The sequence below is a fragment of the Muntiacus reevesi genome, chromosome 18 (genome assembly GCF_963930625.1).
Source record: "Muntiacus reevesi chromosome 18, mMunRee1.1, whole genome shotgun sequence".
Taxonomy (NCBI): Eukaryota; Metazoa; Chordata; class Mammalia; order Artiodactyla; family Cervidae; genus Muntiacus; species Muntiacus reevesi.
This window is the reverse complement of record NC_089266.1, coordinates 40,294,173-40,306,978: the sequence shown is the minus strand read 5'-3', so window position 1 is coordinate 40,306,978 and position 12,806 is coordinate 40,294,173. Positions and strand designations below refer to the sequence as shown.

At 36.1% G+C, this 12,806-nt stretch overlaps 1 protein-coding gene across 3 annotated transcripts in view; it reads left to right on the top strand.

The window, feature by feature from the left end:
* GOSR1 (golgi SNAP receptor complex member 1) overlaps positions 1-12,806 on the top strand; it is a 45,261-nt gene that overhangs the window by 1,695 nt on the left and 30,760 nt on the right. For 2 of the 3 annotated variants that reach the window (XM_065908820.1, XM_065908823.1), the window contains exons 2-5: positions 1,232-1,352; positions 6,795-6,882; positions 7,229-7,336; positions 11,369-11,460. In XM_065908820.1, the coding sequence (XP_065764892.1) occupies positions 1,232-1,352; positions 6,795-6,882; positions 7,229-7,336; positions 11,369-11,460 (409 nt within the window). The remainder of the gene's footprint in view (positions 1-1,231; positions 1,353-6,794; positions 6,883-7,228; positions 7,337-11,368; positions 11,461-12,806) is intronic. The other variant, XM_065908821.1, reaches the window with a different exon arrangement.

The following is a 12,806-nucleotide window of genomic DNA, read 5'->3' as shown; positions in this document are numbered from 1 at the left end:
TATGGGAGAAGCCCTACATTTTTTTTTTTTTTTTTTAGCAGTGTTATTTATGTGAAACCTAATCTCCCAGTTCATCCCACCCTCCCCACCTGCCTCTGTCCAGCATGTTTGTTCGCTGTGTCTGTAGTGGCTTATTGACTGTCTGCTCTGTGCCAGGTGCTTTAAATACATGATTAGTAATGCATAGAAAAACTCTGAAGGTAAAGATTTATAAAGCAAAAAGCAGAAATTCATAGGTTAAATCGATTGTGAATAAATCTCAGAGCCAGTTCTCAGAACTTCAGAACTTTAGGCTGAGCTGAGGTTCTGAGGTTTGGTCTCTGGGAAAATGTACTTTACTGTATTACCTGCATGGTGCTTCCTACATCTGGTTGCTCGTTAGTGTATTGAAATAATGTTTTATATTCTTATTCCTGAAAGATGAGATGTTTATACTATGCGTTCTGTATTCCAACAGTTTTATTTTGACCTCTACTTCATCATGAATGAAAGTACTCATTTCTAGATAAGAGTTACTGTACTGGCTTCTCTCACTCAACCTAAGATGCCAAACTATTACATGATGCCAGTTTCTCTCCACGTCTCTTTTCTTCTGTTCTTTTCAAACTTGTGCTCTTATTTCTATCATACTTAGAGTTGACCTTGTCGATAGCATATTGTTCATTTGCTGTTAAACTCAGCCTCGCTTATTGAAAGATAGTTTTATAAATCTTTGTCAGTGATTTTTTTTCTTTAACAATCACTTACTCTATTGTCAAGAATTTCATAAATTTCATAAGCCTAGTAAAGCACACACACAAGAGATAGGATAATCCCTGTCAAAAACAGTGATGGTTTCCTTTTTATAAAATTAGCAGATAAATGGATACAGTGCTGGTCATAAGCCATATTCAGTTCCTTTGGTGATTTGTTCTCTTCTGTTTTCCTCTGAGTTACAAAATTTTAGTTAGTGCTATAGAAATAATTTCAGAGATGTTAGAACAACATTTGTTGTTTAGCTGTCTTTAGGATAAAGCCGAAAATTTGCATCCCCACTATTTCTCCCCTTTTTGCCTCATCTGAAGTTTAAATAAGTGACTGTTTTCATGGATAAATGTTTGGTTCACGTCTTTTAGTACTCTAGATATATGATCATCTTCATAGTTTGTTTTCTTCAGAAAAGTTTTGTGTTTTTTATATCTACTGATGGACTTTTTGTGTCTAATTATTTGCTTTTGTAATTTTGTTAAAGATCTCAGGAAACAGGCTCGACAGCTGGAAAATGAACTTGACCTGAAACTAGTTTCCTTCAGTAAACTATGTACAAGCTACAGTCACAGCAGTGCCCGAGATGGAAGACGCGACAGGTATAGGTACTACCAGATTCTCTCTCTTTTGCCTTATAGTTACATAGTATTTTTATTTTTATTTTTCATATAGTATTTTTAAAGCATTTTAAAAAATAGAGTAAAATATAACTCTGTAACTTGGTCTATTGGTGAATTTTTGGTGGTTTTTAAAGTGATTTATAAAAATTCTTAATTCTAGAGACTGACATTTATTTGGAATCCTTAGGCAAATATTGTGTTGGTATCGGGAGGGACATGCTAAGGCTTAAGAATGAGTCGTCAGAAATAAATTTCTTTTTTATCCCGTATAAGGAAATGTTGCTTTGCCCACATTGTGTTTCTTACATTTTCCGATTGCTAAATGGATCTGAGGGACTACTCAAATGCAAAGTATATCTACTGCTATTCTGGTGTTTTAGAATTAAGCTAATGCAGTATATATGTCCTCACTGTTAATGATCCAAGCTATTTTAAATTTTGGTTCTTTTCTTTTTTTTTTTTTGTATTGGGGTATATCTGATTAACAGTGTTGTGATGATTTTAGATGAATAGTGAAGAGACTCAACCATGCATATACACATATCCGTTCTCCCCCAAACTCCCCTCCCATCATCTAGGCTGCCACATAACATTGAGCAGAGTTCTCTGTGCTATTCAGTAGGTCTCTGTTGGTTATCCATTTTAAATATAGCAGCGTGTACATGTAACGTTTGTTCTTTTTTGAGAAACTGGTATACTGCTCTTTGAACAGATATAAATGTAATCTTATCTTTGAACCTCACTTTAGGCCATCCACTTATTTAAAAAAATATTCGGAAATACTTAAAACAGGAAGATAGAATAATGTAATGGATCCCTGTGTGCCTCTCCCACTTTAAGAAATAATCATCATCAATTGATTTGAAGCCCCTGATGGCATCCCATTTTCTCCCTCCCTATAATCTCCATATGTTTTTACTATCTATATTTGTGTTCCTGAACAATTCATAATGGTTTACTTTTTAACTTGCTTTTTTGTTTAACATGATTTAAAAAAATAATTTTATTTATCTTTGGCTATGCTGGGTCTTCGTTGCTGCATGGGCTTTCTCTAGTTGTGGCAAGTTGGGGCTGCTCTTCGCTGCAGTGCTGGGGCTTCTCTTGTGGAGCACAGGCTGTAGGGCGTGTGAGCTTCAGTAGTTGTGACTCCCGAGCTCTCGAACAGAGACGCAGTAGTTGTGACACATGGCCTTAGTCGATGTTACTATTGTAGTTGTTTGGTGGCATCACGAACTACACCCCTGTAAGATGGCAGAGTTAATCAGTGTTGTGTGTCTTCTGACTCCTCCATGCACAGGTCGTTCTCCCTTCTCTTTCCCTCTCCTCAGGCCTTCCTGTGCCTGAGACACAACAATATTGAAATTAGACCAATTAATAACTTCTACAGTGACCAAGTGAAAGTGTCTGTCACTTTAAATCAAAAGCTGGAAATGATTAATACTGAAGATCTAGATAGGTCAAAAGCTAGGATGAACAACCAAGTTCTGAACACAAAGGAAAAGTTCTTGAAGGAAGTTAAATACTGCTGCTCCCGTGAACATACAAATGATAAGAGAGTGAAAAGCCTCACTGCTGATACGGAGAAAGTTTTAGTGGTCTGAACAGATCAAACCAGCCACAGCATTCCGTTAAGCCAGAGCCTAATCCAGAGCAAAACACTAACTCTCTCCAGTTCTGTGAAGCTGAGAGGGCAAGCTGCAGAAGCTAGTCGAGGTTGGTTTGTGAGGTTTAAGGAAAGAAGACATCCCCATAATGTCAAAGAGCAAGGAGAAGCCACAAGTGCGGACATATTAATAGACGCTGTAGCAAGCTGTCTAGCGGAGCCAGCTAAGGTAATTAATGAAGGTGGTGACATTAACTAGCAGATTTTCAATATAGATGATACAGCTTTCTATTGAAGGGTGTCATCTAGGACTTTCATAGTTAGAGAGAAATTGATGTCTGAAAGCTTCAAAGGACAGATTGACTCTCTTGTTAGGGTCTAATGCAGCTGATGACTTGTAAGTTGAAGCCAGTGCTCACTGACCATTTCAGAAATCGTAGGGCCCTTAAGGACTGTGCTAGATCTGCTCTGCCAGTGCTCCGTAAGTTGAACAACAAAGCCTGGGTGACAGCACATGTGTTTACAACAGAATATTTTAAGCCCACTGATGAAACCTACCCTTTGGAAAAAAGTTTTCTTTCAAAATATGACTGCACATTGACAATGCACCTTGTTCACCCAGAAGCTCTCATGGAGATGTACAGTGAGATTGATGTTATTTTCATGCCTGTGTTAGTGTTCATTCTGTAGCCCATGGATCAAGGAGTAATTTCAACTTTCAAGTCTTATTACTGAAGAAATAATAAATAATGGAAGCCACTATCTATGGCTTCCACAGATAGTGCTTCTTCTGATAGGTCTGGACAGAGTCAATTGAAACCCTTCTAGAAAGGATTCACCATTCTAGATGCCATTAAGAGCATTAAGATCACAGAAAGAGGTCAAAATAATATTGTCAGGTATTTGGAAGAAGTTGATTCCAACCCTATGGATAACTTTGAGGGGGTTCAAGACTTCTGTGGAGGAAGTAACTGCTCATGTGGTGGAAATAGCAAGAGAATCAGAAGTTAGAGTTAGAAGTGGAGTCTGAAGCTGTGACTGAACTGCCACAGATGACAGGTTGTTTTTTGTATATATTTACAGATAGATAGATACAGATACATGTATACATATGGTTATGTGAACTGCCACAGATGACAAGTTGTTTTTTGTATATATTTACAGATAGATAGATACAGATACATGTATATACATATGGATATGTGTAGGCTTCCCAGGTGGTAAAGAACCAGCCTGTCAGTACAGGAGACATAAGAGATGTGAGTTCAATGCCTGGGTCAGGAAGATCCCTTGGAGGAGGGCATGGCAACCTGCTCTAGTATTCTTGCCTGGAGAATCCCATGGACAGAGGACAGACAGGCTATAGTCCGTGGGATTGCAAAGAGTCGAACCTGAGTGAAGCGACTTAGCATGCACACATGCATGGATATGTGTGTGTGTGTGTGTCTAAGTTTCTTACAGACAAATGGTTTCTTGAGATAGAATGTACTTCTACTCCTGGTGAAGATGTTATGAAAATCATTGAAATGACAACAAAGGATTTAGAATATTACATAAACTTAGTTGATAGAGCAGCAGCAGAATTTGAGAGGATTGACTCAAATCTTGAAAGAAGTTCTGCTGTGGGTAAAATACTGTCAAATAGCATCACATACTGTAGAGAAATCATTCGTGAAAAGAAGAGTCAATTCAACAACTTCAGTGTTGTCTTACCTTTTAAAATTGCCACAGCCACCCCAGCCTTTACCAACCACCACCCTAGTCAGTCAGTAGCAAATTAATGTGATTCACTTTATTGAAATGCTTGCTTTATTGTGGTGGTCTGGAACTAAACCCGCAGTATCTCTGAGGTATACTTGTACTTTTGTGACTCCTTCAAAGGGGAAACTATTTAAAAACATTCCATCAGAAATTCTACAACAAATTGAGATTGAGTTTGTGGAGTTACTTCACTCTCACTGTCCCTTTTAACAAGAAACCTGGGGCCATGAGGATCCAGTGTGCATCTTAAAGTGTTTGTTGCCCAGGTTGAAAGCACGTCATAATGAATAAACTCAGTGATGACCAGAATTTTTCTTCCAGGAGTTATTTTTTTACTTTCTGTGTTTTGAGAACTATGTGGTCTGTGAATCACCACATATTTATGAAATGAATTAAATTTAACTGAATCTCAGTATTGTGGAGAGGATGTTTTTCCTCATTTCCCTGGACTTGTACCTCCCTGAGAGTGGTGAATGTAGAGATTGCCTCCTCATTCATTCAGCAAGTATTTTAATGAGCATCTACTATGTGCCAAGCACTGTTATAGGTGGTAGGCTTGTATCTGTGAACAAGATAGAGGCAGTTTTCTTCCTGATGGAGCATACATCATTGGTCCATTGTTCTTTTTCATATATCTGGTAGGGGAGGATCTGTATTAGTAGTATATAAAGTATTTCCCCTGGGCACATTCTAAGAGAGAACCACGGAACCTTGGGTTGACTCTGACACATAATAAAGAATGAAGTATTTTAAGGTGAATGAATTAAAATTTTAAAGAAAAATTTGGACCTAAGCATCCTAAATTGAAAATCCTCCTTATTAGCTACTTTTTGGCTATTTCACTGTTTGTTACTATTGCTGTAAATGTGTATGTAGAAAAGAGAAAGAGCCCAGGTAAATTTTGCCATTTAAAGAAGAAATGTTAGTGTTAGTTGCTCAGTCATGTCTGACTCTCTACGACCTCATGGACTGCAGCCCACCAGGCTCCTCTGTCTCTGGAATTCTCCAGGCAAGAGTACTGGAGTGGGTTGCCATTCTCTTCTCCAGGGGATCTTCCCGACCCAGAGACTGAACCCCGGTCTCCTGCATTGCAGGCAGATTCTGTACTGTTCGAGCCACCGGGGAAGCAAACTGATGAAGCAGCAGCCACAGGGCAAGACAGAGTCTTAGTGAGATTGGAGAACATAGTCACTATCTGGTGTTTGTCTGTGTTCAGTGTAACTAAGATCAGTGTTGAGCTACAGCTGCTCATGTGATAATACATACCACTTGGAGACTTAATGAAGGTTAATGGTTTTTCAGAAGAGAAAGAACCTTTCAAGACATTTGGTTTTAGAATTTGAATCTATCAAACATAAGTTTCACTTGTAAAAATTAAGTTTGGCTTTCCAGACTTTAGAAGACAGTTCAATACATTTTTGCAAAGCAAAACAGAAGTAATTATATAATCTAAGAGGAAATGTAGAAGATTGGTATTAAAACTTCCCTGCCAGACGTGGCTATCTGTATTAGACTTAAAGCCAATTCCTGATTATTTAATATTATTTATCCAGTTTTTGGATTGTTTAAATCTCAATTTTATTTCTTTTTGGAAAGAGTCACGGAAGGAAAACAGAACTTAAATTAAGGTTAAAAATTTAAAGGTTATTTCTCACAGATCTAACATAATCTCTAATACATTTTATGGCTCCTCTTACATGCTGTACTATGTAGTTCTGCAATTTTATTTCACAATATTTGTTCCTTCAGATCCAGCATTTAATTAGGCACTGTCATAGCTTAAGTTATTTTCATTTGGGAAACAGGAAGCAAGCATTTTTAATTTCTTTGCATTATTAAGATTGGGACAGTTGTACATTCAATTTTATTTTATACTAAATTTAATATTCAGGATGTGTCTTTATAGGAAAACATCAATAAAAATTATATTTTTTTATGAAACAAAAAGAATGTCTCAGGGGTTCCACTTGACCTTTTTAAAAATAATTACCTTATCATTTTAAGTATATTTTAAAGGGTTAGGTTTAAGTAATAGATTCTCTTTTATTTGAACTTCTCTTTAGCTCTGACACAACACCCCTTTTAAATGGATCAAGCCAAGACAGAATGTTTGAAACTATGGCGATTGAGATTGAACAGCTTTTGGCAAGAGTGAGTACCTTCTGTTAAAGGATTATTTTCCTAGTAACTGTATACTTGTTAGGTACGATACTATATTATATTAATGCAGACATATTTATTGAAATTACCCTTTCATTCAAGATGTGTGCCTCCCCAGGCCACTTGAGTTTTGATAACAGCCATTCCGAGGTCCTATTTTATTAGCCCTTTTAGATATTTTGGGGAAATACCGAATCCTTACATGCTGTCTTCTTGTTTTTATTTTTTTGCTGTTAGCCAGAAGGGCATATAGGCATTTAATTTGCTTTTATCTCTTTATCATGCTTTCTGAAATGTTTGTGTGGATTTTCTTTCTTTCTTTTTTTTTCTGTTTTAGCTTACAGGAGTAAATGATAAAATGGCAGAATATACCAACAGTGCAGGTGTCCCCTCCTTGAATGCAGCACTGATGCATACATTACAGCGACATAGAGACATACTGCAGGTAATACATTGGGCTTGAAATCTTTATGTCATTATAGGAGGGTTTTGAGTTTTCTTTACTCCATGAAGAGAACATATGCACATGTATTTAGGAGAACAAAGGGAAGAATCTTCCAAGAGGGTAAATGTGCTATGGAAGTTGTCCTGTTTTGCTTTTTTGTTTTTCTTGTTATTATAAGATTCTAAAAATGTTCATTAGCTCTTTCTTTTGCCTGGTAAAACTGAATCATATTCATCAGTAGGTGAGTATGTTACTGCTGTGGGAGATCTTGCTACCCAGCTAAAGCAGCCAAGCAGCCAGTGGTTATACATAAGCAGTCGTGATGGTTTCTTTCATCAGGCTTTGACCATAGCAGGGAAGAGAAGTAATTTGCTATATTTAGTGTATTGTTTGAGAAAAATATTAAAAGTATACCAGTGAAACAAATGAACTCTTAAAAGATTTACATGGGAGGGTGCTGAAAATATAGTAGTACAAATAGGAAAGCAAATTTTTTAATACTGAAAAAATCCAGTCATTTCTAATTTTTAAAACTCATGTTAAAAATAGAAATAGAATACTTTATTTACCTAGTACAGAAATGTGTACATCAGATTAAAATCTATCATCATGCTGTAAGATATTTATTTAACATTGTGTGGAAGTTGTTTGTAGTTCAGTTACACAGTAAAAAGAACAAGATATAAATAATTGAAAAGGGGGATGAAAATCTGTATTCTGTACTAGTGATAAGATTATATAGCTAATATAATCCAGAAAACCAACCAAAATTGGAGACAAATTCAATAAGTTGATGACTTGCAAAATTAATATATAAAGCAAGCAGTTTTCCTATACACAAACAATAACCTGTTAGAAAGTACAGTGGAAGAAACTTAAAAGTTTTTATGTATCATTTAATAAGAATGTATAGGAAGGACTTACATACATAAAGTTCTACTGAGGAGTATAAAGGGGCTTCTCTGGTGGCTCAGTGGTAAAGAATCTGCCTGACAATGCAAGACCCTCAAGTTCAATCCCTTACCCGGGAAGATCCCACATGCCAGAGAAACTTAGCTGGATTTTTCCACAGCTAAACAAGGCTCCCCTGTGACCTGAACACTACATGCCTAGCACTTAGAAAACAGCTTTGAAAACGTGTCCAGACAACCTATCACACAATTATACACAGCAGCTCTACTTGTAACAGCTTAAAAAAAAAAAAAAAAAGATTTCTCTCTAAATCAGCCTATTCATTGAATATTCCCTGATAACTCAGTTGGTAAAGAATCTGCCTGCAATGCAGGAGACCTTGGTTCGATTCCTTGGTCGGGAAGATCCACTGGAGAAGGCATAGGCTACACAATCCAGTATTCCTGGTCTTCCCTTGTGGCTCAGCTGGTAAAAAATCTGCCTGCAATGCAGAAGACCTGCGTTCGATCTCTGGGTTTGGAAGAGCCCCTGGAGAAGGAAAGGCTACCCACTCCAGTATTCTGGCTTAGAGAATTCCTTGGACCGTATAGTCAATGGAGTCGCAAAGAGTCAGACACAACTCAGAGACTTTCACTTTCATTGAATGTTATCCCAATGGAAATAACAGGGTTTTTCTTGTTTGCTTCATTTAAAAAAAAAAAAAAAAAGGCAAAATGCCACCAAAGTGTATTTGGAATTATAGTCATACAAAAATACCCAAGAAAACATGTGAAGATGAAGGTAAGTAGTAAAGGATGCCTAGTTCTACCATGTATTGAAACCTGCTAAGAATCTAGAATAATGAAGACCATTTGATTCTGGGGAAGAATTAGATCAATAGGATACAACAGAATTCATATTACAGACCCAAATATGCATGAAAATTTAGTTTCTGAGAAAGGTGATATTTTGAATCAATGGAGAAAAGAGATTATAAAATAAATAGAGTTGTTACAACTGGCTAATTTCTGGCAGGGTGGGAGAGGGGGAAAGCACTCAATTTCTATCTCATTCCTTCTATCCAGAGTAAATTCCAAATGGGTCAAGGATTTATGTGTAGAAAAAGAAACTATAAAATTTCTTGGTGGGTGAAATTATACATTTTGGGGTAGTAAAGGACTTTCCTAAGCGAGACCTATTAGCAGAAACTTTAACAAGTGACTGATTTGCTAATATACAGAGATACATTGATAGAAATAAGAAAAAGGGAACCCAGTAGAAAAGTGGGAAAAGGTTTCAAACTTATTTACAGGAAATGAGTGGCCAAATTCATAAAAAGATGATCAGCCACATTCTCAAATGAAAACATGCAAATCAAAATGAGATAAAATTTTTCACCTGTCAAATTAGCAAATACTGAAGCATTTGTAACCCATTTATGACAAGAATGTAGAAAAATAGGTGGTCTTCCATTTTCTGGGAATGTAAATTGTAGCCTTTATAGAAAGCATTTTAGCACTAACCAAATTTTTGTGTAAGACTGTTTGACCGAGTTATTCTATCAGGCATTTACCGTTTAAATATACCTAGAGAGTACAGTAAAATATATACACAGCTTGTTTATTGAAGCTCTTTTTTTAAAAAATTTTTTATATTGAAGCTCTTTTTAACAGCCAGAAAAAGAAAAAAAGGCAACTAAAATGTTTATCAGTAGGGAATTTATTAAATTACAGTAGTGGTGGCTCTAGTGGTAAAGAATTTGCCTGCCAACGCTGGAGACATAAGAGACTCTAGTTTGATCCCTGGATTGGGAAGATCCCCTGGAGGAGGGTATGGCAACCCACTCCAGTATTCTTTCCTGGAGAATCCCATGAACAGAGGAGCCTGGCAGGCTGCAGTCCATAGGGTAGGAAAGAGTCAGGCACAACTGAAGCAACTTAGCACTTAGCATGCAGTCACAGTTTAAAAATTATATATTAAATTTTAAAAAGAATATAGATTCAGTTTGCTAATAGGGAAAGATTACTTGATATTTTATGAACTTAAAGATTACAGCAGACTATGGTATGATTTTGTTTTTAGCATAAATGAAAGAAATAATAAACTTGTATATGGAAAAACATATTTCCTGAAAGAAACTGAAAGAAAATAATGATAATATTAAGAACTGTGGAGCAGGATGTTTTTACTTATATTTCGTTTGGTGCTCTTTTAGTTTATGGTGCCTCACATGCATGTATTATTTTTGCTTCTAAAGGATCAATAGGGGCTCTCTGGAAGGTGGGATTATGTTTTTTTTTTTTTATCTTTTTAATATATCTGAACTTTTAAAAGCAGTGAATTTTCCTTAATAACTTAAAAATATGGTAGAAAAAAGAAAAGGAAATATTCTAAAATTCTTTTATTCTTTACAACTCTCTTGATTCTATTCATTTGATTGGTTTAGAAATTAACTTTCTGCAGGAGTTCCAAAAAGATGAAATTTGAAAATAAGCCCCATTGGGTACACTAATGAGTAGAAAGAGCTTCTGAAGTTTTATCCTGAAGTTATTTTATCTGAGGATAATTTTTTTTTTTTTTTACAATTTTTTTTTACAATTCTGCCCTATAAGACAGGGTATGAGGGGATACACAGGATGGTGATCTAATGGCACTGCTAAGCTCGTGCTGGGCTTCCCAGGTGGCACTCTAGTGGTAGAGAACCTTCCTGCCAATGAAGGAGATGTAAGAGACATGGGTTCAATTCCTGGGTCAGGAAAATCCTCTGGAGGAGGACATGACAACCCACTCCGGTGTTCTTGCCTGGAGAATCCCGTGGACAGAGGAACTTGGCAGGCTGCAGTCCGTTGGGCTGCAAAGAGTCGGACAAGACTGAAGTGACTTCACAAACACACATACATATATACAACTGAAGTGACTACACACACACACACACCACTACCACCACCCCTCTGGTGCCAAACTTTTCATTTGAAAAAAGTTGGTCACTCTTCAGGAAACTGATTATAATGGTATTTTTACCTCTTGATGATTAGTTTTCTTAAATAGCAGTTTTCTTGACAGAGATTTGTAGTATAACAATACATAACTGGATCAATAAGGTGAAAGTTTATGTTGAGACTGGATATTAATTTATTGCAGGATTATACACATGAATTCCATAAAACCAAAGCAAACTTTGTGGCAATACGGGAAAGGGAGAATCTCATGGGATCCGTACGAAAGGATATTGAGTAAGTTACCTTTTATATTATTTTGTAGGGTGTTTACTCAGAATTAGATTTAAAGTGTATCTGTGATTAACAAAAAATTGAGTAGCAGAACCATGATTTAGATTTCAAGGTTTTTATTTCGCATTTCACAGTTCTTTAAACATTGCTGGTCCGATATGGTCCTAATTTACTTTGCTGGTCTTATCTCCAGCTTACCCTAGTTTTATCATTGACTCTTGCCAACCGTGTCTTTCCTGTCTTAATTCAAAGTCCAGTTTAGATGTCTTCATGAGTTTTTCTCTGATTGCCTCCTACCCACCTTGAGCATTATGTTAATAACATTACCAATAACCAAAGCTCTCTGCATTTCCCATCCTCATGACCCTTTCTGTCCCTCTACCCTTTCCCTTACCACAACAATTACATACTTAAGTAGCTATTAGAGTAGCCTTTACTGCCCCAGAATTCAAAATCTGTTTTTTCCAGGTCTTATACAGACTCATAGCTTTATGTCAAATTATTTAAGGACTCCCAGCATTTTTATGCTGCTCTTAATCCATAATTTTTTGGCTGTGTTCTTTTCCTCCCTACCTTTAGCTCACCTTTAATAATATAGCATTTTATACACAATTTTGAAATTTTTTTTTACAACTGTTCTTAACTGACAAGGTCAAATCCATTGGGCATCTAATTAAAGCTGCAGTCTTTCCACTTTTAGGCCATCTATTGAGACCTTTCATTGTCTCACTTAGGGTATAGACTTGGGGTATTTAGGTTTCATAAGTATTATACTTATGATTCATGAACTGTGATGTGTACTACCATATTATGAACTTTACATATCATGTGTACTCTGATAAACATTATCTTGGAGTTCCTTTATTTTGTTGTAACAGTAAGACAGTTTTATAGCACAAACCACTTAGTATTCATTCTATCCAAAACTCTAAATCCAGGATTGTCAAGTCATCAGTTATGTTTTTACCTGCAGAAATTATCTTGGAAAATTAATTTTTACTGTTTGTCTCTGTTTTATCTCTTTTTCTTATATTTAGTCACATGTACTTTGTGTAACATATAGGAGTAAAGAAAATGAAACATTTTTGCTGTATTTGGAATTTTGGAATATTATTAGTTCTCAGGAACACATAGGTCTTGTGTGTAGTTTCTGTGTAGTCTGTATACATATATATTTTAAAGAATGTATTGAGAACCGGTGTAACAGACAGCTTTTAATGTATAGTCATTTAGCTACCACACGATTTGTGGGAATTGCTAGACTTCATTCCAGTGTAGTAACCTTGTTTTCTTAAAGTTTATCATGAAAGAAACACGTTCATCCATTTGCTAAACTGTTTCTTGATTAC